General features: G+C 43.1%; 1 protein-coding gene and 1 pseudogene across 2 annotated transcripts in view; one reads left to right on the forward strand and one right to left on the reverse strand.

Moving 5' to 3' along the window:
• The window catches only part of LOC139406001 (villin-1-like), a 28,045-nt gene extending 13,316 nt beyond the window's left edge, over positions 1–14,729 (forward strand). The window contains exons 5-20 of one of the 2 annotated variants that reach the window (XM_071148459.1): positions 2,827–2,935; positions 5,080–5,190; positions 5,559–5,767; positions 5,981–6,059; positions 9,351–9,449; positions 9,780–9,933; positions 10,010–10,110; positions 10,215–10,352; positions 10,561–10,719; positions 10,932–11,111; positions 11,250–11,395; positions 11,589–11,733; positions 12,619–12,807; positions 13,006–13,074; positions 13,398–13,550; positions 13,689–14,729. In XM_071148459.1, coding sequence (XP_071004560.1) covers positions 2,827–2,935; positions 5,080–5,190; positions 5,559–5,767; positions 5,981–6,059; positions 9,351–9,449; positions 9,780–9,933; positions 10,010–10,110; positions 10,215–10,352; positions 10,561–10,719; positions 10,932–11,111; positions 11,250–11,395; positions 11,589–11,733; positions 12,619–12,807; positions 13,006–13,074; positions 13,398–13,550; positions 13,689–13,802 — 2,155 coding nt within the window. In that variant the 3' untranslated portion in view covers positions 13,803–14,729. The remainder of the gene's footprint in view (positions 1–2,826; positions 2,936–5,079; positions 5,191–5,558; positions 5,768–5,980; positions 6,060–9,350; positions 9,450–9,779; positions 9,934–10,009; positions 10,111–10,214; positions 10,353–10,560; positions 10,720–10,931; positions 11,112–11,249; positions 11,396–11,588; positions 11,734–12,618; positions 12,808–13,005; positions 13,075–13,397; positions 13,551–13,688) is intronic. The other variant, XM_071148460.1, reaches the window with a different exon arrangement.
• A 694-nt stretch (positions 14,730–15,423) lies between these two features.
• Positions 15,424–17,738, reverse strand: LOC139385618 (peroxisomal N(1)-acetyl-spermine/spermidine oxidase-like; annotated as a pseudogene).
• Positions 17,739–26,189: the final 8,451 nt, after the last annotated feature.

Here is a 26,189-nt window from a genome sequence, read left to right on the forward strand (position 1 = left end):
TAAAGCCAGTGTGTCTATGTAGGCAGATGACTCAACACTATACACGTCAGTTACTACAGTGACTGAAATGACTGCAACATTTAACAAAAGAGCTGCCGTTAGTTTTAGAATTGGTGGCAAGGAATAAGTTAGTCCTAAATATTTCAAAAACTAAAAGCATTGTATTTGGGACAAATCAGTCATTAAACCCTAAACCTCAACTAAATCTTGTAATAACTAATGTGAAAATTGAACAAGTTGAGGTATCTAAACTGCTTGGCGTAACCCTGGATTGTAAAATGTCATGGTCAAACATGTTCATACAACAGTAGCTAAGATGTAGAAGTCTGTCCATAATAAAGCGTTACTCCTCATTCTAAACAACACTATCAACAGGGCAGGTCCTACAGGCCCTAGTTTGTTGCATCTGGACTACTGTTCAGTCGTGTAATCAGGGGCCACAAAGAGGGACTTAGGAACATTACAATTGGATCAGAACAGGGCAGCATGTCTGGCCCTGAAATGTACACGAAGAGCTAACATTAATAATATGCATGTCAATCTCTCATGGCTCAAAGTGGAGGAGAGATTGACTTCATCACTAGTGCGTAAAGAATGGTGCCGGAGGAGATGGCTGCCGTTTTACGGGCTCCTAACCAATTGTGCTATTTTGTGTGTTTTTTTGTGTTGTTTGTAACTTATTTTGTACATAATGTTTCTGCCACCGTCTCTTATGACAAAAAATAACTTCTGGGTATCAGAACAGCGATTACTCACCTCGAAATGGACGAAAAAAAAATATTTAACGAGTCGGACGCAAAGGATTTACTCCAGATACCGGACCAGGCCCAAATCCCCTTCATTCTCATTAATATAAGATGCCGATACGGGGGACCATCCGTCCTATTGGCCAACGTGCAATCATTGGAGAATAAACTGGATAAGCTCCGGTCAAGTCTATCCTACCAACAGGACATTAAAAACTGCAATATCTTACATGGATAATATACAATTGGCTGGTTTTTCTGTGCATCAGCAAGACAGAACAGCTGCCTCCCTTGTATTACCACAAGGGGTGGCAGTCTGTGTCTATTTGTCAATAACAGCTGGTGCGCAAAGGTTTTAAGGTTTTGCTTACCTGAGGTGGAGTATCTCATGATAAGCTGTAGACCACATTATTTACTAAGAGTGTTTTCATCTATATTTTTCGTAGCTGTCTATTTACCACCACAAACCGATGCTGGCACTAAGACCGCACTCATCGAGCTATATAAAGTCATGAGCAAACAAGAAAATGCTCCTCCAGAAGCAGTGCTCCTAGTTGTCGTGGACTTTAATGCAGGAAAACTATTTTCTACCAGCATGTTACATGTGCAACCAGGTGGGAAAAAACCTCTAGACCACCTTTACTCCACGCACAGAGACGCTTACAAAGCTTTCTCTCGCCCTCCATTTGACAAATCTGACCATAATTCCATCCTCCTGACTTACAAGCAAAAACTAAAGCAGGAAGCACCAGTGACTCGCTCAATACGGAAGTGATCAGCTGATGCAGATGCTAAGTTACAGGACTGTTTTTTGTTCTGGGATGTCATTGAGGAGTACACCACAGCAGTCACCAGCTTCATCATGAATTGCATTGATGACATTGTCCCCACAGTGACCGTACTTACATACCCCAACCAGAAGCCATAGATTACAGGTAACATCCACACTAAGCTAAAGGGTAGAGCTGCCACTTTCAAGGAGCAGGACTCTAACCCGGACGCTTATAAGAAATCCCGCTATTCCCTCAGACGAATCATCAAAGAGGCAAATCATCAAGACTAACATTGAATCCCTACTACACCAGCTCCCACGCTCGTTGGGTATGTCAGTGCTTGCAAATTATTACAGACTACAAAAGGATGCCCAGCCGCAAGCTGCCTAATTGCACCTTCCTACCAGGCGAGCTAATGTAGGTATTACAGTCATAGACTGTTCTCTGTGCTGCCGCACGGAAAGAAGTGCTGGAGCGCATTTGAAAGAGGGGTCTCAAATGAGCATAGGGGGTTTACAGGGTGTGTGTGTCTCAGTCATCAGATCACAACCCAAGTGAACACTTACGGGAGATTTTGGAGCAGCACCTGAGACAACGTTTCTCGTGGCAGAGTTCCAGACACTTGTAGAATCTATGCCAAGGCGCATTGAAGCTGTTCTGGCCAAACACCCTATTAAGAAACTTCATGTTGGCGTTCTTGGCAGTTCCTGTAGATTGTAGTGATATTATATAGCCCCCTCCCCTCTACAGCAAAGGCTGTTTCCTCTTGTAGTGTTTCTTTATCTAATCTTAAATTGCATCGCAACTGATGGTCAGAGGGGATGTTACTACAGCAGGCAGGATAAAAAAAATAAACCCTGTGAGGAAGTTAACACAACCATCACTTCTGCATTCTGGCTTCTGAAAAAAAGCATAATGGTCAGGCAGAAGAGTATGTAGGGTGGAGTGGAGTCAGAGTGGTACAGCGCAACATAAATAACTTCAGAACCAAACAGTGACGCACAACGCAAGCTGACGTACCTAATATGTAATGGTATTCAGCAGGGTTCAATTTAAATTGAAGCCAGTCAATTCAGGAACTGAGTTGAATTTTAAATTTAAAAAAAATGTAAAAATAGTTTATCCATTCTATTGAGAAGTCATTGTAAATATATGCCTATTTTTCAATTATTTATTTTGAATGTCAGTTTACTGACATCAATTCAAATGGACCCCTATCCTGGTATTAATTCCACATAATGACAGCTTTCAAAACCATCATTGATGGCTGTCATCTGACAGCACTCCTTGTGTGTGATTTTCCACAGCTACAAGAGTGGCGGCGTGGCGTCTGGGATGAAGCAGGTGGAGACCAACACCTACAACATCTGCCGCCTGCTCCATGTCAAGGGAAGGAAGCATGTGGTGGCTGGAGAGGTGAAAAATAAGTACTCCCTTTTCCACATTTTGATACGTTACAGCCTTATTCTAAAACTGACAAAATATATTTTCCCCTTCATCAATCTACACACAATACCCCATGGTGACAAAGCAAAAACAGGTTTTTAGAACTGAAATATAACATTTACATAAGTATTCAGACCCTTTACTCTGTACTTTGTTGAAGCACCTTTGGCAGCGATTACAGCCTCGGGTCTTCTTGGGTATGACGCTCCAAGCTTGGCACACCTGTATTCGGGGAGTATCTCCCATTCTTCTCTGCAGATCCTCTGTCAGGTTGGATGGGGTGAGATAGCACAGCTATTTTCAGGTCCCTTCAGAGATGTCCGATGGGGTTAAAGTCCAGGTTCTGGCTGGGCCACTCAAGGATATTCAGAGACTTGTCCCGAAGCCACTCCTGCGTTATCTTGGTTGTGTGCTTAGGGTCGTTGTCATGTTTGAAGAAGAATCTTCACACCAGTCCGAGGTCCTGAGCTCTCTGGAGCAGGTTTTCATCAAGGATCTCTCTGTACTTTGCTCCGTTCAGCTTTCCCTCGATCCTGACTAGTCTCCCAGTCCCTGCCGCTAAAAACATCCCCACAGCATGATACTGCCATCACCATGCTTTACCGTTGGGATGGTGTCAGGTTTCCTCCTGACGTGGCACTTGGCATTCATCAGACCAGAGAATCTTGTTTCTCATGGTCTGAGAGTCTTTAGGTGTCTTTTTGCTCTAAGCGGGCTGTCATGTGCCTTTTACGGAAGAGTGGCTTCCGTCTGGCCACTCTACCATAAAGGTCTGATTGACTGCTGCAGAGATGGTTGTCCTTCTGGAAGGTTCTCCCATCTCCACAGAGAAACTCTGGAGCTTGGTCAGTGTCCATCGGGTTCTTCGTCACCTCCCTGACCATGGCCCTTCTCCCCAGATTGCTCAGTTTGGCCGGGCGGCCAGCTCTAGGAAGAGTCTAGGTGGTTCCAAACTTCTTACTTTTAAAAATGGTGAAGGCCACTGTGTTCTTGGGGATCTTCAATGAGACAGACCATTTTTGGTACCCTTCCTCATATCTGTACCTCGACACAATCCTGTCTCAGAACTCTACGGACAATTCCTTCGACCTCATGGCTTGTTTTTTTCTCTAACGTGCACTTTCAACTATGGGACCGTATATAGACAGATGTGGTCCTTTCAAAATCAGAATTACTTATGCAAATAAGGTATTTCAGATTTTTATTTTTATTTTTATTTTTAAATAACTGTTTTTGCTTTGCCATTATGGGATATTGTGTAGGGGGTCTGAATACTTTCTGAATGCACTGTATATATTTCCTTTCTTGATAACTTAGCCTAACTCTTTAACTGTTCAATTGTCATTCAATTGTCATGCACATTGATTGATTAATAAGTGTTATGAGTTTACATTGGTATCATAATTGATAGTTATGAGGTTGGGAGATTGGGAACCCATTTAACTGGTTAGCTGAAACTAACTTCATACAATTGCTAGGTGGCTAGTATTAATGAGAAACAACATTTAAATTTGACTTATTCATCAATAAGGAATCAATAGGCTACATAACTTGAGAAAATTCATTTACAAGCATACCTCCGTCAGCTAAAATCAAGTAAAACACTGTGTGTATATCACCCTCTCTCTCCTCCTCCACTGACGATAAGGACACTCACTAGTGACTAAAGTATCTAGTGACCTGACTAAGCATCTCTTTGCTCCGTGCACCTTGGAAGGAACCACTTACTAGGGAGAATAGGGGGGATACTCTTTGCCTGATCCAGTTACTGTGCCCCCTCTGCCCAATACCTCTGACCAATCGTTTAGTAAATAATAATGATAAAGCGTGGGCTTAGAAATTACGCTTAGTCATGAATTTAACATCTGAAAATGTAAAAACAGGACAAATATGAGGAGGCATGTGCCTCTGTACCCCTACGTTACTTGATATAACCACGTCAGCATCGAGCAAAAGCCTCAATCTCCCTAGTAAGTGGTTCCTTCCTGTTGCTGTTTGTAATCACATTGTTAATAAAATTCAGGGAATGTTATAATGAAATTAATCTGTGAGTCCTTTCCATCCCCATCCATCACCTTTTCCATCACCATCCATCCATCCATCCTTGAGCACAGGTGGACATGAGTTGGAGCAGCTTTAACAAGGGGGATGTGTTCCTGCTTGACCTGGGCAACCTCATCATCCAGTGGAACGGACCCAAGAGCAACCGTATGGAAAGACTCAAGGTAAGGAGACATTCTATACCAGTGAAAAAGTGGAGGGGTGGCACTTTTAGTAAAAAAAAACAACTTTGGTGCATAATGAATGTGTGATAGGTGAAATCAAACTGGGTCAAACTACATTGCCTTCACACCTCCAGGCATATCAGATCAGTGATAACCACGAGGAAGAGAAGTGAGGAAGGGTGCATTTTTTAAGGATTCAAACAAGGCCCCTAAGTAGGAAGACCTCTGCCTATAAACCTAACCCTTACAGCATGGAAAAGCATAAAATGAAGACTGGATTGTGGTTCCAATGGCCCAGTGGGGTAGAACAATTGTGAATGTCGACCGTTCTGTAAGGTTGATGTTGTCGCGGATGTTGTTCTTTGCAGGGAATGACTCTAGCCAAGGACATCCGTGACAGGGAAAGAGGGGGACGGGCGCAGGTTAGCGTGGTGGAAGGTGATGACGAGAAGTCTTCCGAGGAGGCCATGAAGCTGATGAAGCAGCACCTGGGAGAGACGAGACGAGACATCAGGGACAGCATCGTGTCTGATGACGTGGTCGACCAGAAGCTGAGGTCCAGCGTCAAGCTCTTCCAGTGAGTGCTGACCACCTCAGGGATGTTTATAACCTCCTTAGGACCTGTCATAGACATTATAGCCCCTTTGTGACCTGTCATAGACATATACTGTAGCAGATGTGAACTAGCTAGTGAGAGTTAGCCATCATGCAGTATGTTACACGGTTGGCACGCTTCTCATTATTATAGAATTATTGTGAAAAATAACAGAATTATGTTTGTTCTGTGCAGTATCTCAGATGCCCAGGGGAACCTTGTGGTGCAGGAGGTAGCAGTGAAGCCTCTGTCTCAGGACCTGTTGAATCACGAGGTCAGACTCCTTGTCAATCATGGAAAGGGGAGGGAGCATGATAAGGGGAAGGGTTTTGGTGGCACTTTAGTGTTCAGTGCTGAAATAACAGGGTAATGTCCGGAAAGTAATAGGAAACAACAGGGAAATAAGGCAGCAACGACCAGATATGAACTAATAACCCATTAATAGTTTGCTTGTAGCTGCTAAATACTTACAGTACCAGTAAAAAGTTTGGACACACCTACTCATTGAAGGGTTTTCTAATACTTTTATTATTTTCTACATTGTAGAATAATAGTGAAGACATCAAAACTATAAAATAACACATAATGAATCATGTAGTCACAAATCTAAATATATTTTAGATTCTTCAAAGTACACACCCTTTGCCTTGATGTCAACTTTGCACACTCTTGGCATTCTCTCAACCAGCTTCATGAGGATTGCTTTTCCAACAGTCTTGAAGGAGTTCCTACATATGATGAGCACTTGTTGGCTGCTTTTCCTTCACTCTGCAGTCCAACTCATCCCAAATCATTTCAATTGGTTTGAGGTTGGGTGATTGTGGAGGCCAGGTCATCTGATGCAGCGCTCCATCACTCTCCTTCTTGGGCAAATAGCCCTTACACAGCTTGGAGGTGTGTTGAATCATTGTCCTGTTGAAAAACAAATGATAGTGGGACTAAGCGCAAACCAGATGGGATGGCGTGTCACTGCAGAATGCTGTGGTAGCCATGCTGGTTAAGTGGGCCTTGAATTTTAGATAAATCACTGACAGTGTCACCAGTAAAACACCCCCACACTTCATGGTGGGAACTACACATGCAGAGATCATCTGTTCACCTACTCTGCGTCTCACAAAGACATGGCGTTTGGAACCAAAAATCTCAAACTTGGACTCATCAGACCAAAGGACAGATTTCCACCGGTCTAACGTCCATTGCTAGTTTTTCTTGGTACAAGCAAGTCTCTTATTATTATTGGTGTCCTTGAGCAGTGGTTTCTTTGCAGCAATTCGACCATGAAGGCCTGATTCACGCAGTCTCCTCTGAACAGTTGATGTTGAGAGGTGTGTGTTACTTGAACTCGGTGAAGCATTTATTTGGGCTGCAATCTTAGGTGCAGTTAACTCTGATGAACTTATCCTCTGCAGCAGAGGTAACTCTAGGTCTTCCTTTCCTGTGGCGGTCCTCATGAGAGCCAGTTTCATCATAGCGCTTGATGGTTTTTGCGGCTGCACTTGAAGAAACTTTCAAAGTTTTTGAAATGTTCCGAATTCACTGACTTCATGTCTTAAAGTAATGATGGACTGTTGTTTCTTGTGGCTTATTTGAGCTGTTCTTGCCATAATATGGACTTGGTCTTTTACCAAATATTTCCCTGTTGTTTCCTGTTAAATTCCGGTCGTTACCCTGTTGTTTCCACAGCTACATACTAACTATTAACAGGTTATTACCACTTTCTTACCTGGTCATTGCCGTCTTATTTCCCTATTGTTTCCTATTACTTTCCGGATATTACCCTGTTATTTCAGCACTTTTATCCACATTTTAAAGTATGTGGGCGTGCGCCATGAAATCATATTGACTGAGCTTAAGCATAATAAAATGATCAGGCTCATAAAAGAATGAGAAAATGATAAGGATATCCTCTTAGCCGTGGTGTATTGGCCATATCACAAACCCCCGAGGTGCCTTATTGCTATTATAAACTTGTTATCAACGTAATCAGAGCAGTAAAAATAAGTGTTTACCTATGGTACCTGTGTCAAACCTGTGGTATGCGGTCTGGCTTTTTTATGGCAGTTTTGGAGCAGTGGCTTCTTTCTTGTTGTATGTCAGTATAGGACTTGTTTCACGGTGGATATGGATACTTTTCCACCTGTTTCCTCCAGCATCTTCACAAGGTCCTTTGCTGTTGTTCTGGGATTGATGTGCACTTTTCGCACCAAAGTACGTTCATCTCTAGGAGACAGAACGCATCTCCATCCTGAGCGGTATGACGGCTGCGTGGGCCCATGGTGTTTAAACTTGCGTACTATTGTTGAACGTGGTACCTTCAGGCGTTTGGAAATTGCTCCCAAGGATGAACCAGACTTGTGGAGGTCTACACAATTTTTCTGAGGTCTTGGCTGATTTCTTTTGATTTTCCCATGATGTCATGCAAAGAGGCACTGAGTTTGAAGGTAGGCCTTGAAATACATCCACAGGTACACCTCCAATTGACTCAAATGATGTCAATTAGCCTATCAGAAGCTTCGAAAGACATGATGTCATTTTCTGGAATTTTCCAAGCTGTTTAAAGGCACAGTCAACTTAGTGTATGTAAACTTCTGACCCACTGGAATTGTGATACAGTGAATTATAAGTGAAATAATATGTCTGTAAACAATTGTTTGAAAAATTACTTGTCATGCACAAAGTAGATGTCCTAACCGACTTGCCAGAACTATAGTTTGTTAACAAGACATTTGTGGAGTTTTAATGACTCCAACCTAAGTGTATGTGAACATCCGACTTCAACTGTATTTACCCATTGATTCTTGAAGAATACAACTTTTAGCTTTGTTCAACTGTCGTACCCAATCAGAAACTCGAACATAAGCTTGTTTTACTCCAATGTTTGTAAACAAAGTAAATGTAAACAAACACTGTACTGTATAGCCACAAAACATACGTAAAACTATCATTTTAGTATCCATAGCTCTGTCTATGAATTTGAGACTGGTTACATTTTTCCAGCCCCATCCCTCAGCTTTTTACCGAAACAGTGGCAAGGGCATGCAGTGAATGGAATGGTATCAAACAAATGGAAACTAGGTGTTTGATGTGTTTGAGACCATTCCTTTGAGATTCCGTTCCAGCCATTATTATGAGCCCCTCCTACCAATTTAAAATGCCACCAGCTACCACTGCTTTTAATGTAATATTAAAATGCAATCCAGGTGGTTAGGTTGTGTTATTATATGAAGCACAGTGATAATACATTAAGTTGTTGTATAAATACAAATGATCTGACATTGTTTTCCAATTGGAATTTGGTTGTGCTTTTCGATGGTTGTCTTTTTGAGTGGGTGAATTTGACCAAAATGGCCACCTTGAAATGTCATAGTGTGCCCAGTGGGCTGAATCTGTTAGAATGGTTGCAGATATTCTGACTATGCCACACAAGAGTTGTGCAGCAATGAGTAATGCAGTGCTGACACTCATTTAGGCAAACAGTAAACCTCTTTAGTTGGCGGTAGAGGTATCAATAAATTCAATTCTATTAAGTGAAACATTATCTAATCTAAATGAACTAATTTCACAGGATTGCTATCTGTTGGATCAAGGTGGTATAAGGATCTTTATCTGGAAAGGAAAGAAGGCTTCCAAGACAGAACGGTCCAAGTCTTTGGATAAAGCAGAAGTGAGCTGCACCTCGACACATTTTAGTTTCACAATGCTTTTGATATGGGGGGGGGGGGGGGGGGGGGTCCTAAAATGTCCTAAAATATCCCCCCTTTTTGTACAACCCAGATACCAGTCACTTCAACAAGTTAACCCTAAAAATCACCTGGATACCTGAAACACGTATTTCGGTCCTGGATCACAGATACACACAATCCCTTACCAATTCAACTCTCTCTGACACCCATAACTCTTACCCAACCTAATTTAAGAATACTTTTAAAAAACGGAGGGGAGTGATATTTTAGGACCCCTCTGTATTCAACTAAAAAGTATCTTGTAATTCTAGGCATACAAGAAGGCGAAGGGCTACCCTATCTCCACCTACGTCGAGACGGTGAATGATGGTGCCGAGTCTGCCGTGTTCAAGCAGCTGTTCCAGAGGTGGAGCGTGAAGGGTCAAACTGTGGGGATGGGGATCACAAACTGTCCAGGCAAAATTGGTGAGCAAGTCACACAAAAAAAAACACTGATTGAGCCAAAATTGGTATCTCTAAATGTTTTTTCTTGACAATGCAGCCAAGGTTGAGCAGATCAAGTTTGATGCTACTTCCATGCATGCAAGGCCTGACGTGGCTGCCCAGCAGAAAATGGTCGATGACGGAACAGGTGAAGCAGAGGTTGGTAACAACCTGTAATAACTAGCTTTGACAAAATAATTATTCATAATCCTCCCCTTTAAACTGTATATCCAATGGAAATCAACACTTTTTCCTCCAATCAGGTGTGGAGGTTAGAGGACAGTGAACTGGTGCCTGTGGACAGGAAGTGGTTGGGCCACTTCTATGGAGGCGACTGCTATCTCATCCTCTACAAATATGATGTCAGCAATAGGAGTCACTACATACTATACATATGGCAGGTCAGAACACCCTACTATCCAACATTCCCTCTTTGGCATTATAGGCATAGCTCTCTGTGATGCCTGGCAATCAAGCTTTGATAATACCAGAAATGTTTTATATGAGCAGAGCTTAATTCCATGACTTAGTCTCTGGCTTGCTTGCTTTCCATGCAACCTTATGCAGAAATGTACAGTAACTATGGTGTGTTTGATGTGTACAATGTAGGGTCGCCATGCAAGCACCGGTGAGCTGGCTGCCTCTGCTTTCCAAGCCGTGAACATCGACCAGCAGTACAACGGTGAGCCAGTTCAGGTCCGAGTGCCCATGGGGAAAGAACCACTCCACCTCATGGCCATATTCAAGGGCAAGATGGTGGTCTATGAGGTAGGCGCTTCATGTTATTCATGGTAAGGGATTTCAAATGACAACTTACAAGAGGTGACTGAAATATGAGACCACATAGATCTTATTCAATTACGAGACAAATTCAAAAAGTCCAAATTATGTTTGACATCATTTGGTTCCGTCTTGGTGATTGGAATCTCACCATGAATGTTATCCTAGCTCATCATCAAGATTGCAATCATGGTTTGCAGGAGGGGAGCTCCAGGGCCAACTCTGCACATGTCCAGCCGGCGGTTCGTCTCTTCCACATCCACGGCACCAACGAGTTCAACACCCGCGCCATCGAAGTGCCAGCACGCTCCTCGTCCCTCAACTCCAACGACGTCTTTGTGCTCAGCACTGACACTTGCTGCTATCTGTGGTACGGAAAGGTAAGCACCATTTCAGAGAAATGCCATAAACGTATAATCCAGGTTTGACAATGTAACAGTTCTCCAGTTAAGCACTGATGAGGAGAGTACAAGGGCTGTACCTAGTTATGCGACAGGTATGACTCTTATCCCTTGCAGGGTTGTTGTGGTGATGAGCGAGAGATGGGCAAATCCCTGGCAGACATCATCTCCAGGAGGGAAAAACATGTAATCGCAGAGGGTCAGGAGACGGCTAACTTCTGGCTAAATCTGGGAGGCAAGACCCAGTATGCCAACAGCAAGAGGTACCACACTTCATCCCTTGGTTTTATAGTTCCCTAAGGGTCCTATTCGACTGAACTCAGTTAGCGGGTTGAAATGAAATGTATTCATAAACCCATTGTACTAGACAGCAAAACACTGTCTAGTACAATGTAACTGAAAAATGACATCCACGTCTGATGCCTTCTGCCTGGGTCATCTGTGGTCTCTACCAAGGCTTCAGGAAGAGCACAACAACATCACCCCACGTCTCTTCGAGTGCTCCAATCAGACAGGCCGCTTCCTGGCCATGGAGGTCACCAACTTTAACCAGGACGACCTGGACGAAGATGACATCATGTTGCTGGACATCTGGGATATGGTGAATACCTGTATTTTTAACCCTGGAATCCAAACTGATGTGCTGTGTTTCCCCGTTGTTTCAGTTTGGTCTTCAGGCAGGATACTACTGTACTGTCCTTTGGTCGTCTCTATCAATTAGTGCTGAGCGATTAGTGCTTTTTGGGGTTGGTTTGGTTTCAGTTAGATTATTAAGAAATAATCACATTTTTCCATTTCGGTTTTCGATGATTTGAATGCTGTAACACAGAACAGAACAATGAATAAAAGTTCAGTGATGCTAGTGACTGCTCATTACTGCTTATTCCCTTATTAACCATCATTTATTCACATTACTTCATCAAATATTTCAGTTGAAGTGTATATTATATATGTTTTATTTGAGGACTTTATTATCTGACAAAATCACTATTTTGTACATCTTCAAAGAAAATAAGGCAAACTTTTATGACTGCTGAATGCCAACTATAAATCACTTTGATAATGTATTTTCAGGTAGATGCCTCGCGAAGCAACAGCCGCTCTCTATATGCCCTCACGATTGCGCATTCTTGTCCCTTCCATATCAGGCTAAAAGAAAGATTATGGTCATTGTAGTTAGTTATCACACTTTGTGCACTATACTAGGTAGATTATTGGACTGTCGGAAACTTCAACTCCCTACTACATCGTACAGTTGAGGCTAGATCTAATTTATCTCTAGAGAAACTGTGCAATGTGCGCATTGAGCTCACAGAAAAAAAACGAACAAACTGGAATTCAAATAATTGAACTGCTGTCAGTCAATTAGTTGTTTTAAAAAAAACGAAAAATAAAAGACATTTCAGTTAATCGCTCAGCACTACCATCAATCTACGATCTGGAAGTTTGGTTCTTTTAAAACACAGGAGGTCCTCTTCCTCCTCAGGTGTTCCTGTGGTTGGGCAAGGGAGCTAATCAAATAGAGAAGGAGAATGTGGTCCCCACGGCACATGAGTACCTGAGGACCCACCCAGGAGGGCGAAATGTGGACACCCCCATTGTGCTGGTCAAACAGGGCTTTGAGCCTCCCACCTTCACAGGCTGGTTCCACGCCTGGGACCCACACATGTGGAGTGTATGTAGCATGCTTTGTAGTCAGGATAATTATGAGATGATAATACATATTGTAAGAGGGTCAAATACGTATGACAAGCCTAACAATGCATTCTAACTGCATAATGATGCATTTCACCGCTTGACTTCAGGTAGTGTTACCAAAGTCTCTTTACTCAGGGCACAAAAGAACAAGCTGCTTTGCTTTGTATATCTACAGGGAGGGAAATCCTACCAGGAGTTGAAGGCTGAGCTTGGGGACGCCAGCGACTTCATCCAGATCACCGTGGTGAGTCTCTAATCTCTCTCAAGCCCACTCACGTCACCTGATTTACGAAACAGTTCTCATGTAAACATTCTTTACAAATGCACAGTGCAACGTACAGTATGCAATCCAAAGGAAATGTACAGTATTTACGTGTTCATGTTAATATGCATTAGAACAAAAATGTCCACCAATGAAGTTCCCAAAGGTCTAGCCACGATTTGACCAGGTGTTCTAACCTAGGCAAGTCAAATCCAAATAATGATTGTATCGTCATAGAAACCACAGTCAGATATAATTTTCTGCTCTGGTTAAATGAATGGTCTGTTGTCTGTTTATGGCTACAGGACAGAAGCACATCCAACTCTACTCAAAAGAACTCCAAGAGCATTGGAGAACCACTGCTGTCCCCGACCGTTGGGGCCACCTTCCCTGCAGACAAGCTGTTGAACCGCCAGACAGAGGACCTGCCCGATGGGGTTGACCCCACCAAGAAGGAGGTAAAATAACAATGGATCTCCATGATTGGTCTCTCGCCAGTCTATACTTCAGTGTAGCTGTCAGCTAAATTCCTGATTAATGTAGTCAGTCACTCATCTATTTTAACATGTAATATACCACACCTCGATCTTTTCCAGGAGTATCTGTCCAATGCTGACTTTGCTCTGATCCTGGGTGTGTCCCGGGTAGAGTTCTACTCCATGCCCACCTGGAAGCAGCAGAATCTGAAGAAAGAGAAGGGTCTGTTCTAGGAGAAGAATATCTGCACCTCAGGTCTCATTTTGACAGCGTAAAATAGCAGCGTGCTGTCGTCAAATCACACGGTATCTCCTCAAATACTCTCTTGGGAATCTATTTCAGAGGGAGGTTGGAATGCAAGAACTATACATCTTAGTTCTGTATCTTGAATTTGCACCGTTATTCGTGCATCCTTAAACTCCAAATATATTGCCCCTGCGTGGACTTTGCATCATTCCAAATTAGATCCACTAAAACAAAAGTATAGGGAGAATATCAGACATGGCGAACACTAGCACTGCTTTTTTGCGGTGTCAAAATTAGGCCCCTCGTGTTTTGTCATCTAGCCTTGCAATTCACTCATTCACACATTCTCAGATAACCAACAGTAGGTTGGTTATCAAATGACTGTGCCTTAGGCTTTTTTTTGTTTGTTTCTGAAATGTTGCTGTTGTAATTTAAACAATCAAGTTATGGAGAGGAAAAGTGTAGGGGATAGGAATAATTATATACGTTTTGTTATCTGAGATTTATCATAGGCACAATAAGCAGCACTTTTCCCCTGAATTGCTACTTGTGTCACCGAATTCTACCTGGATATATAATGTAGATAGTCAAGCATTTAAGACTAAGCAGGAGATGATATTGGTTCTATACTTTATTTTCACAATGAGCCTTATTAACATTGAAAATGTGTCTAAAATGTTTCTCTGTAATGCCAATGTTCAGAGGACCGCAAGGGCTTAGTTATATGTTGTAGTGCAGAAATATAAAGAGGAGTTACTTCATATGCTTTATAATATAAATGTTTAGATCTAATGTATCAATGAAATTCAAGATTGTCAAATGGGGATAACTACTGCGCTATTTAGTTTTTGTCTTTATATGAAGACCCTTCAAATGCCATGCTGAATGGCAGTCAATAAAGATAATATTCCCCACTTTGTGTAAGTTCAATACCTTCAGCAAATCATAATAACTAAAACTGGATGTGAAATGAAATAGCAAAGTGTGGTAAAATACAGTTACTAACCGGGTTCCCATGCTTTTAAAAAACAGTTCTGTACCATAACAGTATAAATCACTTTCGTTTCCAGTTCAGATTCTGTTCCTCTAATCATTTCTCTGTTCTGTTCCCGGAACCGATTCCAACTCCTGTCTTTACTTGTATAAAAGCTGTGGATGGAAACGTGGTTAGTTGAACTGAATGATAAATCCCATATCGGTCTTTCACAGTCAGGCCAACCCCTGTACTGTGCAAGTAGGCTAAGGTAGGCCTACTATTGAAGCTGGGGCCAAGACTAATTTCTCCAGCCTCCTGAGGTTGAAGAGGCACTGTTGTGCCTTCTTCACCACACTGTCTGTGTGGGTGGAACATTTCATATTGTCAGTAATGTGTACGCCAAAGAACTTGAAGCTTTCCATCTTCTCCACTGCGGTCCCGTCAATGTGGATGAGGCATGCTCCCTCTGCTGTTTCCTGAAGTCCACGATCAGCTTCTTCATTTGTTGACGTTGAGGGAGAGGTGAGGGCCCTGTCTCGTCATTGTTGGTAATCGTCTGCAAACTTGATGGTTGAGGTGTGAGTGGCCATGCAGCCATGGGCGAACAGGCAGTACAGGAGGGGGTTGAGCACTCACACTTGTAGGGCCCATGTGTTGAGGATCAGCGAAGTGGAGGTGTTGGTTCCTACCTTCACCACCTGGGGGGGGCCCGTCAGGAAGTCCAGGACCCAGTTGCACAGGGTGGGATTCCGACCCAGGGCCCCAATCTTAATGATGAGCTTGGAGGGTACTATGGTGTTGAAGGCTGAACTATAGTCAAGGAACAGCATAGGTATACGTAGGTATCCCCTCTTGTCCAGAGGGGATAGGGCAGTGTATGTTACTGTCCCTGATTTCTCTCTGGAAGGAGATCCTCGCACTTAGCTCGTCTACTTTATTGTCCAGAGACTGAACATCAGCAAGTAATATACTCGGTAGTGGTGGATGGTGTGCACGCCTCCTCAGTCGGACTAGAAGTCCACTCCAAATACCTTTTCTCTGCCAAAGGCATCTTGTAGCAGCCTCTGGGATAAGTTAAATTGCCCGCTCTTTTTGTGTTATTACATACAGCCGGAAATAACTTTTGGTTATCAGAGCGACCGTAACTCACCAGCATTACTACCAGGAATACGACTTTCCCTAATTGTAACTTGATCGTAATGCTGGTGAGTTACCGTCGCTCTGATATACAAAAGTTATTTCCGGCTGTATGTAATAACACAAAATAACGTTCTGGGCTAATAATGTAGGAAATAACACACAAAAAAACAAAATACTGCAATGTTGCTTAGGAGCTAGAAGCAGAGCTACCATGTCTGTTGGCGCCATCTTCCTGTTAAGTCTTCACATAGGGATGAATGGTGTCACGTGATCAATGGATTTATCCATTTACATAATCTATGGTGCGAAACCGTTGGAAGATATCTACAGACCCCACCTTAACGACAGGGTGAAAGGTTAAACAGGAATGTCAGATATCTCAGTGATGAGATATGATGGCCACACCTCTCTCCCACACACCCAATGATAGGTGCACAGGTCAGTGTCTGAGTGATAGACAGACGTGACACACACCTCATACACACCTGACCCAACATCTTCTCGTCCAGGCTCTCCATATGTCGGGCCTCCCGGCCTGTGATCCAGCTGCAGAGGATGGTGGGATGGCGGGCCACTGTGTCGAAGCCACATATCTTATACCATATGTCTCTCCAGGCACCACCCTCTGACTGAGAGTGCTGGTATACCTCTTCATCCCCCCCTGCGTCACACACCAATTGGATCCTGACCCAGTCGTGGGACCAGAACCTGTCCTCGAATCGCAGGTAGATCTTGTCCAATATGCATCGGCCTTGGACTTTGGGAGGGCTTGCTTGAACATGGCCGCCACATTCTCTATCTGGAAGCCTAAAGGGATGGTCACGATGACGTGGTCTGCAGTAAAGCACTGGCCCCCCTGGCACAGCGCTCTGGCTGGATGGGTGTGGCTCTCCTTCTCCAGAGCCCAGTGGATACTGTGTACTGGTCTGTCACACAGCATGGCTCCAGGGGTATGGCTGTCCAGGAGAGTGTCTGCCAGGACCCAGAGAGTTGAAAAAGTGCTCTTTCCAAGGCCATGTAGTGACCCAGCTGCAAGGCATACACCTCGTACAGGGGGACCTGGCCTCATCCGTGCATTTGCTCCTCTTGCACCACTCAAACACCCCTGGGCAGTCCTCTAAGGCCGCAGGGGGTCAGGTGGGTGACCTCCTCGTCCAAGTAGCCCCTCAAACTCTGGGTGGTATGCCTTATCTCAGAATCAAAAGCGCTGGAGATGAGTACCTACTGAAGAGGGCACATACCTGCTCCACCTCCCCCAACAGCAGCTGCCTCCCTAGAACAAGTCCCTAGGGGTGACGGAGACCTGCAGCCACATGATGCTAGCTGAGCCCCGCTACCTGGGCTAGCAAGAAGAGAGCAGTGGTGGCTGGTTGGAGGCGATATAGGAAGATATGCTCATTGTAATTGCTGGAATAGAATAAATGGAACGGTATCAAACATCAAACAAATGGAACCCACATGACACAGTACCATTGATTCCATTCCAGGCATTACAATGAGCCTGTCCTCCCATAGCTCCTCCCATCAGTCTCCCCTGGAAGAGTGTATTTCCCTCATGGATCCAGTTGGCCCCCAGCTCAATGATATTCTGGCCAAAGGGTTTGGTGGTGTGGATGCGGCCTCCAGGCCTGCTCATAGCCTCCAGGACTTGGACCTGCTGAAAGCCTGCTTTGACCAGGGTGGATGCTGCAGATAAGCCTGCTTCACCAGCACCAACAACCACCAGAACTGTACTCACTCTGCAGTAAGCTGTCTCCTGGGGGAAGTAGGTGGGAAGGGTAAGGTACCGTTTTTGCCCTGTCACCATAGAATTGCTTGGGACACATACCAAACAACACTTTACCTATTGCATGCTGTACTTCTGCAACTGTGTAACAATAATAGGCAATTCCAGTTGCTCAACAGTTTAGCCCAAACTGTATCCACGTTTTCCATAGTTAGAGGCTATTCTATGATTTTCCAAAAGTTGCATGACTGTATTAGCCTTTTTTACATTCAGCATCACTCCATCAAGAGAAATATGCAGTGCCTTTGAAAAGTATTCATACCCCTTGACTTTTTCCACATTTTGTTGTGTGACAGCCTGAATTGAAAATGGCTTGGTTTTTGCTCTGACATGCATTGTCAGCTGTGGGACCTTATATAGACAGGTGTGTGCTATTCCAAATCATGTCCAACAATTGAATTTACCACAGATGGACAGACAGAAGCCACTCTTCAGTAAAAGGCACATGACAGCCTGCTTGGAGTTTGCCAAAAGGCACCTGATCTGATGAAACCAAAATTGAACTATTTGGCCTAAATGCCAAGTGTCACATCTGGACGAAACCTGGCACCATCCCTATGGTGAAGCATGGTGGTGGCAGCATCATGCTGTGGGGATGTTTATCAGCGGCAGGGACTAGGAGACAAGTCAGCATCAAGGGAAAGGTGAACGGAGCAAAGTACAGAGAGATCCTTGATGAAAACCTGCTCCAGAGCATTCAGGACCTCAGACTGGGGCGGACCTTCACCTTCCAACATGACAACGACCCTAAGCACACAGCCAAGACAACGCAGGATTGGCTTCGGGACAAGTCTCTGAATGTCCTTGAGTGGCCAAGCCAGAGCCCGGACTTGAACCCGATCGATCGAACATCTCTGGAGAGACCTGAAAATAGCTGTGCAGCAACGCTCCCCATCCAACCTGACAGAGCTTGAGTGGATCTGCAGAGAAGAATAGGAGAAACTCCCCAAATACAGGTGAGCCAAGCTTGTAGCGTTATACCCAAGAAGACTCAAGCATGTAATCACTGCCAAAAGTGCTTCAACAAAGTACTGAGTAAAGGGTCTGAATACTTATGAAAATGTGATATTTCAGTTGCAAAAATTTATAAAAACCTGTTTTTCCTTGTCATTATGGGGTATTGTGTGTAGATTGAAAAGGGAAAAACATGTATTAATCCATTTTATAATAAGGCTGTAACGTAACAAAATGTGGAAAAAGTCAAGGGGTCTGAATACTTTCCGAATGCACTGTATATGTCATGTCCACCACACCCAGGTGGTAATGAGTATACTATGTATAATGTATATTGATTGATTTGTTGCAGATAGGGAAATAGATATGATTGTTGTAATAAACTCACAATGTGGAAATATTTTATTTTTCATGATAAATAAATGTTTTCAGCTGTCACCAAGGAAAGTTTATACATTCAGGGGTCACGTTGAATTATTAATATTAGGAAAACCTTAAAAATCACTTAAAATAATATTCAATACAAGTTAACGTACAAATATATAAGAAATGTGTTAGAAATAAATTGTATGATATTTCATTTTCAACTAAAAATGGATGTTTAATGACGTAATGGAAATTACATGTGCCTATGGCTATCTGCGGAAAATGACAGAAATATATGAATTCCTGAATGGTACGATCGCAGCCATTATTGAAAAGATCATGATTATTAGAAAGCAAATTACGGACTCCTCTTTAAATCTGCGTATTCCTTCAAAGCTCAGTTGTCCTGAGTCTGCACAACTCTGCCAGGACCTAGGATCAAGAGAGACGCTCAAGTGTTTTAGTACTATATCTCTTGACACAATGATGAAAATAATCATGGCCTCTAAACCTTCAAGCTGCATACTGGACCCTATTCCAACTAAACTACTGAAAGAGCTGCTTCCTGTGCTTGGCCCTCCTATGTTGAACATAATAAACGGCTCTCTATCCACCGGATGTGTACCAAACTCAATGAAAGTGGCAGTAATAAAGCCTCTCTTGAAAAAGCCAAACCTTGACCCAGAAAAAAAAAACTAAAAAAAAAACTATAAAAAAACTATCGGCCTATATCGAATCTTCCATTCCTCTCAAAAATTTTAGAAAAGGCTGTTGCGCAGCAACTTACTGCCTTCCTGAAGACAAACAATGTACACGAAATGCTTCAGTCTGGTTTTAGACCAATCATAGCACTGAGACTGCACTTGTGAAGGTGGTAAATTACCTTTTAATGGCATCAGACCGAGGCTCTGCATCTGTCCTCGTGCTTCTAGACCTTAGTGCTGCTTTTGATACCATCGATCACCACATTCTTTTGGAGAGATTGGAAACCCAAATTGGTCTACACGGACAAGTTCTGGCCTGGTTTAGATCTTATCTGTCGGAAAGATATCAGTTTGTCTCTGTGAATGGTTTGTCCTCTGACAAATCTACTGTCAATTTCGGTGTTCCTCAAGGTTCCGTTTTAAGACCACTATTGTTTTCACTATATATTTTACCTCTTGGGGATGTCATTCGAAAACATAATGTTAACTTTCACTGCTATGCGGATGACACACAGCTGTACATTTCAATGAAACATGGTGAAGCCCCAAAATTGCCCTCGCTAGAAGCATGTGTTTCAGACATAAGGAAGTGGATGGCTGCAAACTTTCTACTTTTAAACTCAGACAAAACAGAGATGCTTGTTCTAGGTCCCAAGAAACAAAGAGATCTTCTGTTGAATCTGACAATTAATCTTAATGGTTGTACAGTCATCTCAAATAAAACTGTGAAGGACCTCGGCGTTACTCTGGACCCTGATCTCTCTTTTGAAGAACATATCAAGACCATTTCAAGGACAGCTTTTTTCCATCTACGTAACATTGCAAAAATCAGAAACTTTCTGTCCAAAAATTCATCAATGCTTTTGTCACATCTAGGTTAGACTACTACAATGCTCTACTTTCCGGCTACCCGGATAAAGCACTAAATAAATTCAGTTAGTGCTAAATACGGCTGCTAGAATCCTGACTAGAACCAAAAAAATTGATCATATTACTCCAGTGCTAGCCTCCCTACACTGGCTTCCTGTCAAGACAAGGGCTGATTTCAAGGTTTTACTGCTAACCTACAAAGCATTACATGGGCTTGCTCCTACCTATCTCTCTGATTTGGTCCTGCCGTACATACCTACACGTACACTACGGTCACAAGAGGCAGGCCTCCTAATTGTCCCTAGAATTTCTAAGCAAACAGCTGGAGGCAGGGCTTTCTCCTATAGAGCTCCATTTTTATGGAATGGTCTGCCTACCCATGTAAGAGACGCAAACTCGGTCTCAACCTTTAAGTCTTTACTGAAGACTCATCTCTTCAGTGGGTCATATGATTGAGTGTAGTCTGGCCCAGGAGTGGGAAGGTGAATGGAAAGGCTCTGGAGCAACGAACCGCCCTTGCTGCCTCTGCCTGGCCGGTTCCCCTCTTTCCACTGGGATTCTCTGCCTCTAACCCTATTACAGGGGCTGAGTCACTGGCTTACTGGGGCTCTTTCATGCCGTCCCTGGGAGGGGTGCGTCACTTGCGTGGGTTGAGTCACTGATGTGATCTTCAAATCAAATCAAATCAAATTTTATTTGTCACATACACATGGTTAGCAGATGTTAATGCGAGTGTAGCGAAATGCTTGTGCTTCTAGTTCCGATAATGCAGTAATAACCAACAAGTAATCTAGCTAACAATTCCAAAACTACTACCTTATAGACACAAGTGTAAGGGGATAAAGAATATGTACATAAAGATATATGAATGAGTGATGGTACAGAGCGGCATAGGCAAGATACAGTAGATGGTATTGAGTGCAGTATATACATATGAGATGAGTATGTAAACAAAGTGGCATAGTTAAAGTGGCTAGTGATACATGTATTACATAAAGATGCAGTAGATGATATAGAGTACAGTATATACATATGAGATTAATAATGTAGGGTATGTAAACATATTAGGTAGCATTGTTTAAAGTGGCTAGTGATATATTTTACATAATTTCCCATCAATTCCCATTATTAAAGTGGCTGGAGTTGAGTCAGTGTGTTGGCAGCAGCCACTAAATGTTAGTGGTGGCTGTTTAACAGTCTGATGGCCTTGAGATAGAAGCATCTTCCTGTCTGGGTTGGCCCTAGGACCATGCCTCAGGACTACCTGACATGATGACTCCTTGCTGTCCCCAGTCCACCTGGCCATGCTGCTGCTCCAGTTTCAACTGTTCTGCCTTATTATTATTGGACCATGCTGGTAATTTATGAACATTTGAACATCTTGGCCATGTTCTGTTATAATCTCCACCCCGGCACAGCCAGAAGAGGACTGGCCACCCCACATAGCCTGGTTCCTCTCTAGGTTTCTTCCTAGGTTTTGGCCTTTCTAGGGAGTTTTTCCTAGCCACCGTGCTTCTACACCTGCATTGCTTGCTGTTTGGGGTTTTAGGCTGGGTTTCTGTACAGCACTTTGAGATATCAGCTGATGTACGAAGGGCTATATGAATAAATTTGATTTTATTTGATTATCAGATATTGTTTCTAGGCAAATCAAAGACAAATATAATACTGGAAAAGGGGTTTTTCAATGACTTTTCATTTCTGAAAGCTTGCAAGGCCAAAGTGCCCGAAGTTGCAGAATCACCCATTTACTGTACATATAAAATGTCTTCTCACATCCTTTGAATTAGTGCTGGCTGCATTCATATGCCGCGCATTGTTGACAAGTTGACTGTTTTAATATGGGCATCTTGTTTTTCCCTTATTCACTTCCATTAATCAAAGCCCTGAAAGGGAGGAGTATGACAATAACGGCCCGCTTCAGAGGCCCTTATTGGCCAAGACATAGCGTCAGCTATCCAGGGTTTATATACATCATTGGGAGACAAATGGTCAAATATGACATCCATCTCGCCTGTAGGATGTGTCATAATACCAATAAAACTGAGCAGTCAAACACGGAAATTGTCCCAATGGTGAATTTTACAAACACTTTAAATGAAGTATGTGTTTGGTGTTGGCTTACCTTGGGGTGGTTTTGATAACCGTGTAATTCCCTCTCGGACAAGGTGAGTTGTATCAATACATTTGCCTCAATTTACTAAACAAAAAATAAACGCTAATTAGCAACAGAGAAGACCTCAGCAAGACAACAAACTACTACGGGAAGCTACTGCACGTCATCTCTAGTTGACGCCGTCAGCTACAGTTCACCAGCAGGATCAAAGACCGTGTGTCCAATCCATGATGAATCCATGTGCTGTATTGAAATTAATTGAATAAAATGTTGAACTTCTTCCGTACCTTTTCTCTGTTTTAACTAGCCACTGACTACACTTCAGCTAGCTAGTTAACAGAGCAGTAGTTAGTGGAGCTAGTTACACCACTACAACGTACTGCTTTGGTCAGGGCCAGCATGAGGGATACAGTTTATCCTGTGTCGGTGAGTGTAGCTTTTAAGGTAAGTTTGAGCATCTTAGCAATACAATGTGTTGTATACAGCTGTCAACATTCTACAAGGAAAAATCCCCAATCAATGATATAATCATTAACCAGATTACCCTGGATACCAGACTTAGATGAGTGATATCTCAGTTGTAGAATGTTGTGATTGATGAGACTTGAACTGAACAGCCTGTACTATAGTTTTATGACCAGAGAAAAATCTTCAAAGGCACAGTATTCATTTATACAGATGGTACATTAATTCACAGTCTTTATTTATAGGATCCTTCCCACTATATGATTGATATGTCAAGTGATAAAATCCCAAGTGATCAATTAAAAGTTTATGGAAAAATTGTACTTGCCCTCTTGTGAAAAATACAGTTGATTAAATATTGTACAGCTGCAGTGTCATCAATCAAATCAAACTTTATTTATATAGCACATTTCTTACAACTAATGCATTTCAAGGTGTTCACAGTCATGCATTGAAAGGCATGTGGCACTTAACATCCTTCCTCTTGGCAGGTCTCTATAGTTGACCAGGGGATTCTCTCTACCACATGCGAATGCCTCCATAGAGCTTATCAGTGTAGCCATGCAGCCTATTTTGGAGGTTCACAATATCGGTCGTATGGGTGTGGAATGTAAGAGAAGGAAGCCAGCCATGTCCAACCAGGTGCAGCAAGTGGAGGACCTGTACTCGACCGAAGACTACAACCCTCTGTCCCAAGACCCCACAGAGGAGGATCTTCAGTATGGTTATCTCTCTCTTTCTCTCTCTCTCTCTCTCTGAACCGTCTCCGAAGCAGATTCTGTGGAATGGCATGTCATTGGGTGGGATGTTGTCTGTAAAGTGGGGCACAGATAACAAAGAAGAGGACATCAAGGCATTCAAAATGTCTACAGGGATGGATGTGCAGGAGTCATGGGGTCTGGGATCCTGGGTGCCTCACCAGATGGTCTAGTGGCCACCACAGCGGTGGAGGTCAAGTGTCCCTATGGTGCAAGGGGCCTTACCATTGAAGGGGCAGTGAAGTCGAAGGATTTTTATATCAAGAGGGAGGGTCTTAACGCCTCAGTGAAGACCATCCTCACTGGCACCAGGTCCAAGGTCAGCTCCAATTCACTGGAAGCGGCACCTGCTTCTTTGTTGGACATAATGTCAAAATGTCGATGGATCTACAAATTCAATGTTTTACACAATATTGTATCATATTTGATGATTTACTAACCTGTCCGTTCACAGGCTCGATGTGCTGTAGTCTCCACAACTGGACGCCAGCGCTCGGATCCCACTGACTCAGGATGTCCATGCACAGGATGGTCTGAGGGATGCACTCCTGTTGAACTTGTAAACAAAGAGATATTTGGTCAGTGGGGGAATCTTTTTTAAGGCTGTAAAACCATTTTTATCTAGACAGAAAACACATTTTTCTGACCATAACATAAATCCACCTTGGACAATGTGACAAGTAGTCCCTCAACATCCAATCTTAAGTCATGAGAACCATACACAAACATACTGTGCAGATATATTTACAAATTCATTGTTGTATCACATTTGATGAGTTACTGATCTGTCCATCCACAGGCTCGATCTCCACAACTGGATGCTTGCGCTCAAAAATCACACTGGCACAGCACGTCCACGCACGGGATGTCCTGAGGGATGAACTGGAAAACAAAGAGACATTTGGTCAGTGGTTGGCCTTTTTCAATGCTGCATCAACATCTTTATCTGGACAGAAAATGTACTGTTTATCATAACACAAACCCACCTTGGACAATGTGGTCCCGTCCCTCAACACCCAATCTTCATGCCTCTTTGTTATTGTTTCCCAACCAACAGTCTGGAACTTCCTCTTCTGCCATGGTGGATGAGTTACCTTTTCTGGTAAAAAAAAAACAACAAACAGGGCCATTTCTCTCAATAGAGATTGCATCATCTGTGGATCTGTTGGGCGGTATGCAAATTGGAGTGGGTCTAGGGCTTCTGGGATAATGGTTTGATGTGAGCCATAACCAGCCTTTCAAAGCACTTCATGGCTACAGACGTGAGTGCTACGGGTCAGTAGTAATTTAGGCAGGTTACCTTAGTGTTCTTGGGCACAGGGATTATGATGGTCGGCTTGAAACATGTTGGTATTACAGACTTAGTCAGGTTTAAAATTCCAGAAAGTTCCAGTGAAGGGAAATCTTAATGCTACAGTATGCAATGACATTCTAGACAATTCTGTGCTTCCAACTTTGTGGCAACAGTTTGGGGAATGCCCTTTCCTGTTTCAGCATGACAATGCCCCCGTGCACAAAGCGAGGTCCATGCAGAAATGGTTTGTTGAGATCGGTGTGGAAGAACTTGACTGGCTTGCACAGAGCCCTGACCTCAACGCCATTGAACACCTTTGAGATGAATTGGAACTCCAACTACGAGCCAGGCCTAATTGCCCTACATCAGTGCCCAACCTCACTGATGCTCTTGTGGCATCAGTCAGTCCCCGCAGCAATGTTCCAACTTCTACTGGAAATCCTTCCCAGAAGAGTGGAGGCTGTTATAGCAGCAAATGGGGGACCAACTCCATATTGATTTCCATGATTTTGGAATGAGATTTTCGACGAGCAGGTGTCCACATACTTTTGGACATGTGGTGTATGAAGTAGTTCCAAAATCCCCAACGCAGAAATTAATGGTGAAAAAACAACGATTGGAACCATTTCCAGGTTTTACCGCTAGGTTTTATGGGTTATATGACTCTGGTACTCAATTTGTGCACTGCAGTCATGCATCGTGAATATCCAGACCTCATTATGACTAGTCCTACATGTGTAGCTACTGCAGTTGTTTGACACCGTCAATAACTGTACTTCCTGGTGACTGGTATGCTACTGCCATCTGCTGGACATTATTGCAGCATCCCTGACAGGTACCAATGACTGATTTTGTGACTGATCAACCACAATGTGCCGTTTTGGTGCACCTGTATGAAGTTAAACATCCACATAAGAAATGGAACAACTTCACAGATGGAGGGAA

Source organism: Oncorhynchus clarkii, chromosome 3, assembly GCF_045791955.1.
Source record: "Oncorhynchus clarkii lewisi isolate Uvic-CL-2024 chromosome 3, UVic_Ocla_1.0, whole genome shotgun sequence".
Classification (NCBI taxonomy): domain Eukaryota; kingdom Metazoa; phylum Chordata; class Actinopteri; order Salmoniformes; family Salmonidae; genus Oncorhynchus; species Oncorhynchus clarkii.